This window comes from Electrophorus electricus, chromosome 8 (genome assembly GCF_041902795.1).
Source record: "Electrophorus electricus isolate QZ-2024a chromosome 8, ASM4190279v1, whole genome shotgun sequence".
In the NCBI taxonomy this organism is placed as follows: Eukaryota; Metazoa; Chordata; class Actinopteri; order Gymnotiformes; family Gymnotidae; genus Electrophorus; species Electrophorus electricus.
The window spans coordinates 33,772,501-33,790,000 of NC_137504.1; the positions used below are offsets into that span (position 1 = coordinate 33,772,501).

The following is a 17,500-nucleotide window of genomic DNA, read 5'->3' on the forward strand; positions in this document are numbered from 1 at the left end:
GAATGTCCCAAACTGGAATGAAAAGACCAGTTATAAGTTTCTCAAATGATCAGCTGCAGAATTGAGAATTAATTCCCATATTAAAAGTAGCCTGCATCTGTTTTTATATCTTGAAAAAATCTATGGCAAACTAATATATATATATAAGACGATGGTCTTGTCCCTCATTTTTGAGATACGATGGTCTTGTCCGTCACTTCTGAGATACGATGGTCTTGTCCCTCATTTTTGAGATACAATGGTCTTGTCCCTCACTTCTGAGATACAATGGTCTTGTCCCTCACTTCTGAGATACGATGGTCTTGTCCCTTACTTCTGAGATACGATGATCTTTTCCCTCATTTTTGAGATATGATGGTTGTCCGTCACTTCTGAGATACGATGGTCTTGTCCGTCACTTATGAGATACGATGGTCTTGTCCCTCACTTCTGAGATATGATGGTCTTGTCCATCACTTATGAGATACGATGGTCTTGTCCCTCACTTCTGAGGTACGATGGTCTTGTCCCTCATTTTTGAGATAGGATGGTCTTGTCCCTCACTTCTGAGATACAATGGTCTTGTCCCTCATTTTTAAGATATGATGGTCTTGTCCCTCATTTTTAAGATATGATGGTCTTGTCCCTCACTTCTGAGATACGATGGTCTTGTCCCTCATTTTTGAGATATGATGGTTGTCCGTCACTTCTGAGATACGATGGTCTTTTCCCTCATTTTTGAGATATGATAGTTGTCCGTCACTTCTGAGATACGATGGTCTTGTCCGTCACTTATGAGATACGATGGTCTTGTCCCCCACTTCTGAGATACGATGATCTTTTCCCTCATTTTTGAGATATGATAGTTGTCCGTCACTTCTGAGATACGATGGTCTTGTCCATCACTTATGAGATACGATGGTCTTGTCCCTCACTTCTGAGGTACGATGGTCTTGTCCCTCATTTTTGAGATAGGATGGTCTTGTCCCTCACTTCTGAGATACAATGGTCTTGTCCCTCATTTTTAAGATATGATGGTCTTGTCCCTCATTTTTAAGATATGATGGTCTTGTCCCTCACTTCTGAGATACGATGGTCTTGTCCCTCATTTTTAAGATATGATGGTCTTGTCCCTCATTTTTAAGATATGATGGTCTTGTCCCTCACTTCTGAGATACGATGGTCTTTTCCCTCATTTTTGAGATATGATGGTTGTCCGTCACTTCTGAGATACGATGGTCTTGTCCGTCACTTATGAGATACGATGGTCTTGTCCCTTACTTCTGAGATACGATGGTCTTGTCCCTCATTTTTAAGATATGATGGTCTTGTCCCTCATTTTTTGAGATAGGATGGTCTTGTCCCTCACTTCTGAGATACGATGGTCTTGTCCCTCATTTTTAAGATATGATGGTCTTGTCCCTCATTTTTGAGATAGGATGGTCTTGTCCCTCACTTCTGAGATACGATGGTCTTGTCCCTCATTTTTAAGATATGATGGTCTTGTCCCTCATTTTTGAGATACGATGGTCTTGTTCCTCATTTTTAAGATATGACGGTCTTGTCCCTCATTTTTGAGATAGGATGGTCTTGTCCCTCACTTCTGAGATACAATGGTCTTGTCCCTCATTTTTAAGATATGATGGTCTTGTCCCTCATTTTTGAGATACGATGGTCTTGTCCCTCATTTTTGAGATACGATGGTCTTGTCCCTCATTTTTGAGATAGGATGGTCTTGTCCCTCACTTTTGAGATACGATGGTCTTGTCCCTCATTTTTAAGATATGATGGTCTTGTCCCTCATTTTTGAGATACGATGGTCTCGTCCCTCATTTTTGAAATACGATGATCTTGTCCCTCATTTTTGATGGTCTTGCTTGCATTAAGAGACTTCAATTACCAGAGAAAACAGATGAGGAGAGAGTGGACAGCCTGTACTAACTGAAGACTTGTCAGAGAGGACATCATTTGTATTTTCTTTATCATATGGAGTAAAGAATAAAATAATTTAGTAAGATTGATGAAGATTGGTCCCAGATAGACTTTCTCCAGCAAATATCAAACAGCTATAGAAAGTCCCAGTGAACTCTGTTAAAAGCTTTTTCAGCACTAACAGATGCTGCTGAGATGATCAATAACGCTAAGAGCTCAGCGCACATTATCCGAATACATTATTGTCATCTGACAATGGCGGTTTAGTCTGGATGTGGTGATTGTGGTAGGAGGCTTGCAGGCTACATGCCAGCACCTCAGTGATGACTTTAATAGACCGTTGGCCTGGAAGAAGAGCTTCTCAGTAGATTCTTTTCTTGACTAACTGAGGCTGTTCTCTCTGGCTGATTTAATTGTGCTTTGATTATTCACTTTCCTTCAGCTTTAAATGAACACTAACTGCACACTTTATTAGAAACACCTGATGGACATACAGTTGGACATCTAGAGCCAGAAGTGGAAGCCATAATCCAAGTGTGGTACATTTCTTACTGTGTGTGTATAACGGTGTATGATTGTGTTTTGTGTTTTTAGAGCTTTAAGGAAAAACCGCATCAGAGCTGTCGAAGATGGCACATTCTCGAGCATGCACCAGCTGATAGACCTGTGAGAGTGCATGCACACACACACACACACACACACACACACACACATACACATACACACACACACACACACACACACACACACACACACACACACACACACATACACACACACACATACACACACACACACACACACACACACACACACACACACGCGCACACACCACCCATTCCGTTAGAAACATTCACACACATTCACACACATGCACGCACATGTACGCACTCATACTCACTAATTTAATTATCATTAAGCAACTTGCAGTGTAAAACACTTTTAGGTCATTTTTTGTCGTTAGTTGTTGTCTTCTGATGACAAAATTTAAAGGACTGAGACAAACCAAGTGAGACCTTCTGCATCTGTTAGGATCTCACAGACTACTGTTTGTAGTTTTTACCACCAATTCTAACAGAAGCATTAAAATGTTATTGCTGTTGTGACATGCCATCTGAGATCAGTTAATGGGGAAAATATAAACCTACTTTCTCCGTTTTTTTCCAGGGATCTGTCTGTCAATCAGATTTTGGACCTCCCCCCAATGCTGTTCCAAAATCTTCAGCACCTCAAGCAGCTGTAAGCTGAATTCTAAATTTTTCAGAGTACGAAACTTTGTGCTTTGAGCTTGTCTGTTCTCTCTGCTCCCTGATAAGAATCCAAAAAGTTCTTAAATACCATGGAACTGGCCAATGCATCAGACATGTCCAAACCATCTTACGTAGTCTTGGTTCTGCTACCCTGGGGAAGATTTCTGGCTGTGTCATAGACATACTGGATCTGACGTAGTCTTGGTTCTGCTACCCTGGGGAAGATTTTTGGCTGTCATACTCTTTTGGGTGTCTTACTCTTGTTGGCTGTTTCTTGATTGCTTTATCTACTCATTGATTGAGTATGAAATGGGTTCAGAACAATGTGACATTCCTTATGAATCAGCCATGATGGGTCATTTTGCTTATATCTGTGTGTGTGTGTGTCTGTGTTCAGAAACATCTCCAACAACCCTTTGACATATATCTACGAAAACCAGTTTGACAGTTTTGTCAATCTTCAGTCTCTGTAAGTGAACTATAACCCCAATTCATTTGTGTTCATTCTAACCACTCAAATTATTGATCCACCTATTGACCGCATTCATTAAGATTCTTGCCTGTTATATGGCAGGACAATGAACGGCTACAGATAACAGACACTCTCTCCAGTGTGCAGTAAACACATCACTCATTTAGGCACGTCATTCCTTGAGCCTTGGCACTGGCCTCCATCAGTTTTGGCTTCTTAGCGACGAGTGTTACAGCACTGTGGCGAGACTGTCCTCAAAAGAACTCTGAACAGACACAAGAGACAAAAAAGCAAACGTGGAGTTGCTATTCTGTCTCTGTGTATGCGGCCGACTGGACGTGACCATGTGTCTGAGTGGGAGGCTTTTCCGATGGCCCTTAGCTAATGGAGAGCGGCCTTGTAAAATGTCGGGCAGTTTGGTATGTAAATGTTTGAATTTGCAGTTACTTGTAATAAGACGTATGGAGAAAAGAAATTTTATAAGCAAAAATATTTTCTGTATTTTAATAAAGTGTGAACTGTGTTAACCAAAGCTCTGGTCTAGGACAGTGGTAGCTCAGTGTTTAAGGTACTTGACTTGTAATCAGAAGGTTGCTGGTCTCACTACTGCCGAGTTGTCACTGTTGGGCCCCTGAGCAAGGCCCTTAGTTACTCAAGCTGTACTCAGTCAGAATTGCAAGTTGATTTGGATAAAAGTGTCAGCAAAATGCCATAAATGTCTTGTACATGGGGATTTTTTTGCTCTGCTTAGTGATCCGCTGAAACAAATGAACCTCACAGTTGGAGAAGTGAAAGTGTGTAACCAGAGAGATGCCGACTTCTCTGCTATTACATGACAGTGATGAGAACTAGAGGTCAGGGCCATGTTGGGAAGTAAGATTCATTTAGAACTGTGTATATACCCACAGTCTGTATTCACAGACATCATATACAAACAGTTTAAATTCAGAAAAGGTGTAATATTCGAGAGAAGGGCCACTCCAGACATCTGAAGCCAGACCGACGGGATATCGAAGCGAGACTGATAGGATACTGCTGTCGCTGTAGGAGTATGGAGGAGGTGGAGATTCCGAACATCAGCTTCCGAATGTTCCGGTCTCTCAGCAACCTTTCCCACATGTGAGTAGTGACCATCATGACAACATTCCATATTTGCATTAGGAATGTTCCCAGTGTTTGGACTGTATGTTCCCAGTGTTTGGACTTAGATTGTGTTTTTTTGCACGTATGTGCTTTCTTTCTAAAATACACAATACAGTTTGAGTTTGACTGAATCTTAAGATTTAAACGCCATAATGTAAGAGCTCAGACGCTATTGGTAAGTTGTAAAAAGACAGGCTGGAATAAATATAAATACATTCTTAGTAAAGAACACCTTTCAGTACACAACCAGAGGAACCTCGCTCTGCAGAGCAGAGTCATCTGGATGAGTGTTGTCTCCTTATCCAGGAGCTCCTCTCACACTCAGTTCTCTGTGATTAAACACTTCTACACAAAGCGCTTTGTAACTTTGGCCAGAAAATTTAAGTGTAGCTCAGTGGTTGAGGTACTTGATTGGTAGTCAGAAGGTTGCTGGTTCAAGTTCCACCACTGCCTAGTTGCCATTATTGGGCCCCTGAGCAAGACCCTCAATTGCTTAAATTGTACTCAGTCATAATTGTAAGTTGCTTTGGCTAAATGCTGTAAATACTTCCTTAGGGAGTCCTCTCTGGGGAGCAATGCAGGGCATTAATAGGATGTCCTTAACAGGATAGAACATTCCACCCTGAGTTATTAGACCCATTTGAAATGTTCAGCTTCCTCTGGGTGTGTTTAGACTTTTAGTGTTTGCAAAAGGCATCAAATCCTTCAACTGTTAAACTGTCAGCTATTCTACTGTACTTGGAATTAGACACCTTCCAAAATACAAAATACACAAAATACTGTGTTCAGTTACTTTAACGGTGTGTGTGTTGCTGTGTTCAGTTACTTTAAGCGGTTTGAGTACTGCGGTTACTCCCCCAACGTGCGGCGCTGTAAACCCAACACCAACGGCATCTCGTCCTTCGAGAACCTGCTGGCTAACATTGTCCTGCGTGTCTTCGTCTGGGTCATGGCCTTCATCATCTGCTTTGGGAACGTCTTCGTCATCTGCCTGCGCTCCTGCATCGCGTCGGAGAATGAGCCTCACACCATGGCCATCAAATCCCTCTGCTGTGAGTCCCTGCTGTGTCCCTCACACGTGACCCATCACACGTGACCCATCACACCCCTCAGCCGTGAGTCTTTCCGGTATGTCCGCTATGTTGCACTCAGCCCCAGGGCATCGTTTTCTCTGTAGCTGATTAAACTGCTCAGTTAAGTCCCAGATCTTCACACAAGTATTCTGGAGAGAGAGAAACTGTGCTGAACAGTGAGACAGCAGAGATGAAACTGAGACACCAAGACTGCGACACACCTGCTGCACAGTCTACACACACACACACTGTACTCTGAACACACTGGGGACTAATAATCTGTTAATCACTGATAACATCAACAACACTGGTGGCAAGAATGCATAGGAAAGATTCACTGAACATTCAGATGAGTGTGTGTGTGTGTGTGTGTGTGTGTGTGTGTGTGTGTGTGTGTGTGTTTCCTTCTCATCTGTGTGCTTGTAAACATAAGATGTGCAGCTACAGCACAGCTGAACAAGAAAGAAGGAGCAGTAATAGCCATTACAGCACCTGCTATTAGATGCTAATATCTATATAATCTATATAGACTAACTGCTTTCACTCTCTTCTACTGCTGAGCTGTTGGGTTACGCCGCCACTGTGCATCCAGGTGCAGGCGGGGCTGTTCTCGGACTCCACGCCTCCTGCTCTTTGATGTTGCCTCTCTGTGCCTGATGGCGGCATCATCTTGCTACTCTGGACCGATGTTCCCCTGTAGGGTTGTAGTAGTGTAACTTCCTGCCCATTAGAAGCTGGGGAAGGGGGTCTGCTCTATAGCATAAGAGTGGATGAAAAGGTCATGAAAAGGTCATGTAGTCGGTGAAAGGGTCATGTAGCCATCTGGACAACCATCCGGGCAGGTGGGTGAAGTACGCTGGACATCACATGTTCAGAAACGTACTCTTGGCTCAATATTATGAATCTTTCACTAGTATATCGTGGGCCGTTATCTAACATAACAAAGTCTGGTATGATAAACAGTAGTATCCAAGACTATTAAGCAGGTCTTGCCTTTGAACTCACACAGATCAGCTCCAATTCATTGCCATAGTCCCTCTGGGAAATGTGGGGGACTCCATGCCTCTTTTCTATGACTTTTCCTCATTTTTCGGCAGAAGTGAAGTTTCAGGTTTTCTCTTAATGTCCTCTCACAGTGTCTTCTCCGTGCACTTTGAAGGTCCCTGGTGCCCCTCAGAGATTCTACACAGTATATCTGTTTTCAGACTCTCAGGTAGTGCTATGCAGTTGCCTGTCACTCATGCCCCTTAGACTGAGAGTTCTTACAAAAGTCTCTCATACGCTGTTTTTCACAGCTCCCACATAATTGCTCATGACAGCCTTTGTGCTACTGTCCGCTGTATCCCAAGGGCTCCTGGAAAGAGCACTGGCCAGCATTAACATCCTTCCTGGGGTGTGGTGAGCCACTGTCTCAAGTCTCAGTGCCAGTCTCTGGCAGCCAATAGGAAAAGTGTCCAAGTCTTTACTATTATCAGGGGTACTAGTGTCTTGTGGTCCATCATTAGCTTGAAGTGGTCCATTCCAATCAGGTGTTTCCCAAACACTTGCAGGCCTAGATGCCCACCAGACATTCCTTTTCTGTTTGAGCACACCTGGACTCACCTGCACTTGTGAGTTGTCTCAAGCTGTAGTCCCAGCCAATCATTGTGCTGCTGCAATGGTTGTAATGTGGACCACTCTACAAGGGCATTGTAATGTGGACCGCTCTACATGGGGGTTGTAATGTGGACTGCTCTACATGCTACATGGGGGTTGTAATGTGGACCACTCTACAAGGAGGTTGTAATGTGGACTGCTCTACAAGGAGGTTGTAATGTGGACCGCCCTACAAGGGGGTTGTAATGTGGACTGCTCTACATGGGGGGTGTAATGTGGACTGCTCCACAAGGGGGTTGTAATGTGGACTGCTCTACATGGGGGGTGTAATGTGGACTGCTCTACATGGGGGGTGTAATGTGGACTGCTCTACATGGGGGAGTGTAATGTGGACTGCTCTACATGGGGGGGTGTAATGTGGACTGCTCTACATGGGAGGTGTAATGTGGCCTGCTCTACATGGGGGTGTAATGTGGACTGCTCTACATGGGGGAGTGTAATGTGGACTGCTCTACATGGGGGAGTGTAATGTGGACTGCTCTACATGGGCGGTGTAATGTGGACTGCTCTACATGGGCGGTGTAATGTGGACTGCTCTACATGGGGGAGTGTAATGTGGACTGCTCTACATGGGGGAGTGTAATGTGGACTGCTCTACATGGGCGGTGTAATGTGGACTGCTCTACATGGGCGGTGTAATGTGGACTGCTCTACATGGGGGAGTGTAATGTGGACTGCTCTACATGGGGGAGTGTAATGTGGACTGCTCTACATGGGCGGTGTAATGTGGACTGCTCTACATGGGCGGTGTAATGTGGACTGCTCTACATGGGGGAGTGTAATGTGGACTGCTCTACATGGGGGAGTGTAATGTGGACTGCTTTACATGGGCGGTGTAATGTGGACTGCTCTACATGGGCGGTGTAATGTGGACTGCTCTACATGGGGGAGTGTAATGTGGACTGCTCTACATGGAGGAGTGTAATGTGGACTGCTTTACATGGGAGGTGTAGAGCGGTCCACCAGTTGTACAGTACCTTGTAATAGTCAAATAATGGTACTCATCTGGCCCTGTGAACTACATATGACTTAACCATTTTTAATATTCTTAATATTCCTCTCCCACTGGCAGCTTTGCTAACTTCTCCAACTCTTCTCACCTGGGGCAGTACCAACCCCTTTGCTGATGAGGTTGTTTACTGATAGACCTTTTACTATATAACAGTAAGCCTCCGGTATTTATTTTTGTGGGTAACATCCACATCAAATTGTCCCAAACATCGTAGCTGTCCCCACATGGTCTAACTTGTGCCTCAGCTTTAATGATCCAAAAGTCTTTTCATACATTAGCGTCACATCTGCTCCAGTGTCTATATGTACTGATACTGGGGTATTTCTTGCCTTTAAAGTCTCTGTTCAGCTAGCTATTGTCAAACTGAACATGAAACTGAACCTTGTCTAGGTAGCAAGCAAATTAACAAGTGCTAGCAATTTAGCTAGCTAGTCAATTCTGAGCAGCAGGAAATAACATCCTTTATGTTTTAAAAGTAGAAGTCTTTTCCTCCCCCGGAGACGAAAAGACAACTCCGACGCTTTTGGGCTTTTGTAGGAATTTCTCTGATGTAGTTTTACTCCTTGCGAATTTGCTTCATGACACAACCCTTTTTGACCTGCATTGTTTCTCTCTGATAGGTGCAGACTGCTTGATGGGTGTGTGCCTCTTCTTCATCGGTGCCTTTGACATCAAATACTGCGGTGAATACAACCGCCACGCCCACATCTGGATGGAGACCCTGTCGTGCCAGCTGATTGGCTCCCTGGCCATGCTGTCGACGGAGGTGTCGGTGATGATGCTGACGTACATGACGGTGGAGAAATACCTGCGTATCGTGTTCCCCTTTCAGCAGTACCGCGCTGGACGCAGGCAGACACTCTGCTCACTAGCCTCCATCTGGGCACTGGGCTTTGTGCTCGCCGCTGCCCCCTTCTGGGATCACCAGACGTTCGGCAACTTTTACGGGCGCAATGGCGTTTGTTTCCCTTAGCATTTTGAGCAGGTGGAGAAGCCCGGAGCTCTCTGCTACTCCACAGGGATATTCCTGGGTGAGGGAGCCATGGGTGAACACAGAAGCTCACTTGAGCACACTTGGTTGTGGCGTGTATATTTTTTTCAAGAAAATACATTTCCTAGAACAGCCAAGGAAAAACAGGGATAGCCTATATTATCAGGACTTGCAAAGAGAGAGAGGGAGAGAGAGAGAGAGAGAGAGAGAGACAGAGAGAGAGAATGTGTGGGGATGCGTTGTTTAATTGCTCATTAGAGTTGGATCTGAAAACTGCTTTAAAACTTCAGTGACACAAACATCCTCACAAGCCCCTACATTTCCCTGATTGGTTGTTTGTTTGATTGGTTTGTTGGTGTCTCCGGGCAGGTTTGAACCTGTTAGCTTTCGTGATGATCGTCTTCTCCTACTCCAGCATGTTTTACTCAGTGCAGAAGACGGCCAGGTCGGCCAGGCAGGTGGCCTTCAACCACGAGGTCTCCGTGGCCAAGCGCTTCTTCTTCATCGTCTTCACCGACGCTGTGTGCTGGATGCCCATCTTCCTTCTGAAGATCCTATCCCTCCTCCGTGTGCCCATCGCTGGTGTGTGTATGTGTTGTGACTTGTAATTGAGGAGGATTACAGGGTTCTATTGCCCTGTGGAGAACAGCTGTTGCCCTCCATACACACCTTCGTGATAACACACTCACAGCTCAGAGAGCAGGCCAGGGGGTCCAATGTGACAAAATGGCCTGCTCTCCTATTGGCTAGTGGGTGCTCCCTGTTGAGGCTCCTGCTCTCCTATTGGCTAATGGGTGCTCCCTGCTGAGGCTCCCGCTCTCCTATTGGCTAGTAGGCAATCCTTTCTGAGGCTCCTACTGGGTCTAGATCAGGTCTGTGCACTCAGTGGGGACAATGCATTCTGTTTTTCAGGACAGGAGTGTCTACGGATCAGCGCTGGTGTGACCGTGGAGTGTGTATGGATCAGCGCTGGTGTGTGAGTGGAGTGGTGTGTGTATGAATCAGCACTGGAGCGCGAGTAGAATGGTGTGTGTATACAAAAAGTTTTGAGACTGACAAATTTTGGTTTTCACAAAGTTTACTAACTTTGTTTTTTAAGATCTGTTTGTCAGATGTTTATATGCTACAGTGAAGTACAATTATTAGCATTTCATAAGTTTAACATTTTATTGACAAATACATCCAGTTTAAGAAAAGACTTAATATTTACAGTGTTGACCCTTCTAAGACTTCTGCAGTTCACCTTGGCATGCTGGATATCGGCAGGCAAACTCGACTGATGGCAGCCCATTCTTGCCTAATCAGTGCTTGGAGTTGATCAGTTTTTGTTTGTCCACCCTCTTTTTGAGGAGAGACCACAGGTTCTCAAAGGGATTGAAATCTGGCGGGTTTCCTGGCCATCGATCCAAAATGTCAATGTTTTGTTCACCAAGCCACTTGGTTATCACTTTTGCCTTGTGACATGGTGCTCCATCAGGCTGGAAAAAGCATTGTTCATCAGCAAATTGCTCCTGGATTGTTGTGAGAAGTTGTTCTTGGAGGATGTTTTGATACCATTGCTTCTTCATGGCAGTGTGCTTAGGCAAAATTTTAAACAAACTTACCCCACTGGATGAGAAGCAACCCCACACCTGAATGGTCTCAGGCTGCCTCACTGTTGGCATGACACAGGACTCATGGTAGCGCTCACCTCTTCTCCAGACAATCATTTGTCCAGATAACAGTCTGAAGGGGGCTTCATCAGAGAAAATAACTTCACCCCAGTCGTCTGCAGTCCAATCCCTGTACTTCCTGTAGAATGTCAGTCTGTCCTTGATGTTCTTCTTGGAGAGAAGTGGCTGCTTTGCTGCCCTTCCTGCCACCATCCTCCAAAAGCCTTCACCTCACTGTGTGTGCAGATGCCCTCACACCTGCCTTCTGCCATTCCTGAGCAAGCTCTGCACTGGTGGTGACCCGATCCCGTACCTGCATCCTCTTTAGGAGACGGTCCTGGTGCTTGCTTGATTTTCTTGGGCGCCCTGAAGCCTTCTTTACTGCAATTCAACCTCTCTACTTGAAGTTTTTGATGATTCCATAAATGGTTGATTTAGGTGCCATCTTACAAGCAGCAATGTCGTTGCTTGTGAAGCTCTTTTGATGCAGTGCAATGATGACTGTATATGTTTCCTTGGAGGTAACCATGTTTACCAGAAGAAAACGTCAAGCACCACTACCCTTTTAAATCAACCAGTCTGCTCTTCTAATCAGCATGACAGCTGACATGGAGAGGATCCACATCCAAGCCGTGTGACTCTCCACTGGTGTTCCTCAAGGCTCAGTATTGGGCCCCCTTCTCTTCTCTTCTCTCCTCCTTCTCTTGGTGATGTAATATCTTCTTATGGTTTCTCCTACCACTGCTCTGCCGATGACACTCAATTATTTCACTTTTCCACACTCTGACACACAGGTCTCCAGACGTATCTCCGCATGCTTGACTGACATTGTGTCATGGATGACAGCCCACCACTTGAAGCTCAGCCCCAATACACTGAGCCTCTGTACATCCCAGGTACTCCCAACCCTTACCATGACCTCACAGTTTCCTTCGAGAACTCCCTGGTATCACCATCCAAAGCTGCTCGTAGTTTGGACAACCAGTTAAAGTTCTCAACTCATGTTTCAAATCTGACCTGGTCTTGCAGATTTCTCCTTTGTAACATACGAAGGATTTGGCCCTTTCTCTCACAGGAAGCTGCCCTGGTGCTTGTGCAGTCTGTTGTAATCTCAGAGCTTAACTACTGCAACTCGCTATTTGCTGGTCTTCCTCTAAGAGCCATCAGACCTCTACAACTTGTCCAGAATGCAGCAGCACGACTGGTCTTCAATCTTCCGAAGTTCACACGTTACTCTACTGCTGCGCTCCCTTCATTGGCTTCCAGTAGCTGCACACATCAGATTTAAAGCCTCGATACTCGCCTACAAAGTCAAAGATAGAGCAGCCCCTTCATACATGAGGTCAAAGCCCGATCTGTACCTTGAGTACTTCAAACTTCAAGTATGGCTCGGCTTGAAATACCTTGCTTCAGGTCTCTTGGACGACAAGCATCGAGACTATTTTCTGTCCTGGCTCCAAAAGGGTGGAATGAACGCCCATTTGCTGTCCGCACAGCAGTCCCTTGGAGTCTGAAGATCCATCTATCCGGGGAATATTTAAAGGACAACTGACCCTGCTCCCATATTGACTGACTAAATTAGTACTTATTGTAGGGTATTGTTTATGTTGTTTATCAAACTCTAGCACTTATTGTTTATAGCACTTATCATTGTCTAAGATACACCTTATGTATTTGCACTTCTAGTCACCAGTATTGATCCCTGTATTCTACAGTATTCTAGTTCATTGGTATCTTGGACTCTAACATACTGTACTAGGATGTGCTCTGTGAGGAAATGACAAAGCACTTTTGTAAGTCGCTCTGGATAAAAGCGTATGCTAAATGCCGTAAATGTAAATGTAATGTCAGCTGTCTTGTCTTCATTAACACTTCCTCCTGAGCTAAGGATAGATCTGAAATGATGTTAGCAGGTCATTTTGTGGCAGGGCTGGAATACAGAAATTTTTTGATTAAGGTAAATTTTCATGGTAAGGAATGACTTCACAATCTAGATTTAATGCAATTTGCCACCATAAAAACTGAAGCAGCAAACTTTGCAAAAACCAAAATTTGTGCTAGTCTCAAAACTTTTGGCCACGATGAAGATCAGTGTTGATGTGCTAGTAGAGTGGAGTGTGTATGGTCCAGTGCTGGTGTGTGAGTGGAGTGTGTATAGTGTGTGTGTGCAGGGTACAGTGCTGACGTCTCCTCTCTGCTGCAGGGACCCTGGTGCTGTGGGTGGTGGTCTTCATTCTCCCCATCAACAGCGCCCTGAACCCCATCCTATACACCGTCACCACCACCTTCCAGCAGAGGATCAAAGTGTGTCAGTGCTTCCGCTGCAGAGCTGACAACTGACACACACACCTATACGTACACACCCGTGTTTCTACTGCAACACTTTAAATCACACACACACACACACACACCCATTATTGCAGAACGACGAGTGATCCTCGCAGGCTGGATGAGGAAAGATACTGGAACTGTTGGATCTGGGAGCGATCAGACATTCACGGATAAAAAGCCATAGTCACTGACCTGGGAGAGAGGGGGTTAGGGAGGGATGTTTGAGATCTTCCTCTAAATGTTCCTTCCTTAAACAGACGTGCCAAGTTTGCCTTCTCTCCCCTGGGGTTCGGATGATGGCGAGCGTGTGAACCAGACGTTCAGCACCTCAACCTTCTCCTGCTGTGATCGCGTCACTATGAATGTGCCATATAAACGTAACCGTGACTCACATAATTAAAGTATAATTGCTTCATTGAAATGTTGATGTGTTGGGAATGTTTACACAGTTGCCAGGTGTTTGGTGTGTGAGCAGGTGATTGGCTTCACTGGCAGTGGCAGGTGTCAGTCAGGAGCCAATCAGAGCTAGCACTGCTGAATGGTCATGGCCTGTGGGTCAAAGCACTACTCATCCACTGACCCCAAGGTGGGGTGGGGCAGTAGCACAGTGTGTGGGGCCCATGTCGTTCTGAAACTGAAACAGTAGCAGTAAACACAACCCCTGTAACAGCTGTCATCTATGATATTACAACTCGTTAATTATTTTATATATTTGTCAGGAACCCCAATCATAGTTCTACAATCATACACAACTGCTTTCAGAAACTGCAGTTGTTAAAATGTAAAAAAGACAAAACTAACATAGTATTTTATGAAGATGATTTTTGGAACAACCAAGGTCACCACAATGCCATTGTAAGATCTGCAGTGCTGCACAGAGATGTCTGAGTGAGAGTTCAGTATCAGGAAGAATCCTGTGTGTTTACAGTGAAATAAAACATTTGTTCAGCCCTCGTCCTAAATGAGACCAGTACCCTTATTTTCAGTAGGATTTTTTGAGTTGGTTTTATGACACTTATGAGCCCTGGCCAGGCACAAAAAAGCAAAAAAAGGGTCAAGTGAAGAATCATTCCATGATGATTAAACCCATTTAGAGATTCAAGCTGTTTAAAGATTCAAACACAAAGGGTTCAAATCCCTAAAGGCTCTGAATCTTTAAACGATTCAAAGCCGTGGTTCAGTGGCTCACTATCCAGCGCTTCCCTGTGTCTAACGAGGAGGAACTCCCCAACCCTGCAGGTCCTGATCACCTGCTTCAGGTGTGGGAGGAGCTGATCAGAAGAGTCCTGAACTGAAACTCAATACAAAACGGACTGGCAAAAGAATAAAGGAAACACATAATTAATCATTAAATAATTCCTTTTTTTCCACAAAATAATTACTCGTGTGATCCACGTGTGATGAAGGCATTAGTGGCTCGAAAGGATTGCAGCATCTGTACAGTAGTAACCCTCCAGTACACTGTAAAGTGAAACCAGTAACCCTCCAGTACACTGTAAAGTGAAACCAGTAACCCACCAGTACGCCGTAAAGTGAAACCAGTAACCCTCCAGGTACATCGTTAAATGAATGCAATAATTTTCCAGGCCTCAGAAAAAATAGTTTATTCCTGTTCCTCATGGCCCCCAATACAAATACAATGCAACAACAAAAAAAGAAAACCAAAAGTATATTTAATATCTTTGTTTTTGAGTTAATTTCACAATAGTTTAACTTTTCAGCAGAGATTTATGAGAAAAAGGTGATTTAAAGAAAGGCACAATAATCTCTGTTCTTAGGCATCTTGTACTTTTAAATATTACATTTATTACCTTATTAGACTTGAAAAATGATATGTTACAATTAATAAACGCAACAACAATAAAAAATAAGTTAATTGAAATAAATCACTGAAATACAGAGGAAGAAGTGTCCTTCCTGGCTGACCTGAGACCAGTTTTACATTTAGTGCTTCTCATAATGATTAAGTTCTTGGGTGATCTGTGATTATCATCATCAGTGAAACTGAAAGTAAAGTAAAACATGAAATGGCACCGAGTTACCAAAACAAGACAGACACCTGATCCAGCCTAATCAGCACACCTGAGTCAGAACACACCTGATTCAGCCTAATGAACACACCTGATTCAGATCACCTGAATCAACACATTTGATTCACAACCCTGGCCAAAATCACCTAACCCAACACATCTGAGCTGAATGCAGTTCACACACACACAACTGACTCAAAACACTCCACTCAGCAACTGGAATCATCGTATCCATCAAATTACAAAGGCCTTCTGTAGCTGAGGCAGGGAATATCCCAGCATTCCCAGGGCAGGACAACGCAGTGAAACATCCCCTACAGACGGACAGTGACCTCTGATAACCTCTTTATGCTTTACAATCACAGTAATGCTGCTTGATAAATGTAACAACAAGAACGCACACAGACACACACAGTACTGTGAGGAAAGTTACATGTGCAAACGGATATCTGCTACCGTGCTGGTCTCACCACGGTGGGCCAGGCATCTCAGGCTGGTCTCTCCAAGTCAGACTGAAGTCATGAATGTCTGTACTGGTCTCAGTATCATCTAGTGCCATGTGATGGTCTGCGCTGAGAGAGGTGATAAGTTGGCACTCTCCAGAGCTACGCTGGTCTCTTCCACCAGCATCTCTGCATCTCAGAGTTTGGTCTCAGGTCCTCTTGCTGAGAGGACAGGAAAGGAGCCCCGTATCCTAGCAACCTCTGCTGCACACAAATGTCCAAACACTTTGTTATACCACTCAGGAGAGCGACCCCTATAGAACAGGAAGAAACACAGAGAAAGCATGCGCCTTAGTCCATATTACCGTAGGTTTACCACAGATATACCACAGATACGCAGTGTGTGTGGTACCGTAGGTCTGCCCTGCAGTAGTGCGTTAGACGACTCCGCCCCATCCCACACGGCTCAATCAGAAAGCGTGACGTCAGAAGGACCGCCCTTAGCCCCACCTCCAGCTGTACACTGTCATGGTCAACAGAAGAGGACACAAGAAGACACGCCCCCCGCGGCAGATCTGTGCACCAACGCCTGATTCACACACACACACACACACACACACACACACACACACACACACACACACACACACACACACACACCATTATGCAAATTACACCTGGGAGTGTGTGTGTGTGTATACGGAGTCTGTATGTGAATAGATGTGTGTGTACCTGAGCACTACAAAGTCCCTGCGTGGGTGGGGGCCCATACTGTCTGTGATGTAGTGGAACACCTCCGTGTTATCCTCCAGACTCTCAATCACTCGGCTGTGCAGTAGGTCCTCGTCCCACAGGTGGCGCTCTCGCAGCACACGCTGCAACACCACGGTGGGCGGCGCCTCCACCTCTGTCCAAACACGCCACAGGCGAATTGGGTGCCCATCCCCCACCTGCCAACAACCAATCGCGTCACAGTGAGGGCAGGGTGAAGCAGGAATGAGAAGGTGGGGCTTGTCATCATCACTGTTGACAGTAAACAAACTTCACAAAAACAAACCAAACCGCCAGTGCTGATATTTACGCACCAATGGCAAAGACCAGCAAAGGTCATCAGATGAGTGAAACAGCCAACCAGGTAAAATCAAGAGCACTCTGTATAAACAATAAATGTAACAAAACAAAAGGAGACCAACGAGAATCCAACATCAACTCAAAACAAGAATATTCTGTAATAATAATACATCATTGCACAAAGCTGGTAATGTTTTGGAAGGTTCTGAATCTCTGACCAACTGATATGAGATTTAGATATTTAAAACAATCGGTGTAGGTCAGATCAAAGTCGCCACGCCACGCTCCTAAGAGCAGAGGGGGTGTGGGTGGAGATTAGAAACGGGATCGTATTCACTGATACAGCCAGAGAGTCGGCGGTGGATTCCAACCGGCTACTAGAGTTATGACTAGCACATTAATAATGACACATTAATAATGGTACCACACATCACATCTCTGCTCAGTTTCCAAAATGAACACGTC

The 17,500-nt window shown here is 44.8% G+C and overlaps 2 protein-coding genes across 7 annotated transcripts in view; one reads left to right on the forward strand and one right to left on the reverse strand.

Moving 5' to 3' along the window:
* The window catches only part of rxfp2l (relaxin family peptide receptor 2, like), a 32,262-nt gene extending 18,314 nt beyond the window's left edge, over positions 1-13,948 (forward strand). Inside the window, 8 exon segments of the mRNA XM_081719815.1 lie at positions 2,506-2,577; positions 3,079-3,150; positions 3,559-3,630; positions 4,681-4,752; positions 5,599-5,828; positions 9,138-9,548; positions 9,878-10,090; positions 13,364-13,948. Coding sequence (XP_081575941.1) covers positions 2,506-2,577; positions 3,079-3,150; positions 3,559-3,630; positions 4,681-4,752; positions 5,599-5,828; positions 9,138-9,548; positions 9,878-10,090; positions 13,364-13,500 — 1,279 coding nt within the window. The 3' untranslated portion in view covers positions 13,501-13,948.
* A 1,132-nt stretch (positions 13,949-15,080) lies between these two features.
* The window catches only part of stard8 (StAR related lipid transfer domain containing 8), a 28,007-nt gene continuing 25,587 nt past the window's right edge, over positions 15,081-17,500 (reverse strand). For all 6 annotated transcript variants that reach the window (XM_035526877.2, XM_081718854.1, XM_035526875.2 and 3 more), the window contains 3 exons: positions 16,697-16,914; positions 16,377-16,553; positions 15,081-16,278 (listed from right to left, as the gene is read on the reverse strand). In XM_035526877.2, coding sequence (XP_035382770.2) covers positions 16,161-16,278; positions 16,377-16,553; positions 16,697-16,914 — 513 coding nt within the window. In that variant the 3' untranslated portion in view covers positions 15,081-16,160. The remainder of the gene's footprint in view (positions 16,279-16,376; positions 16,554-16,696; positions 16,915-17,500) is intronic.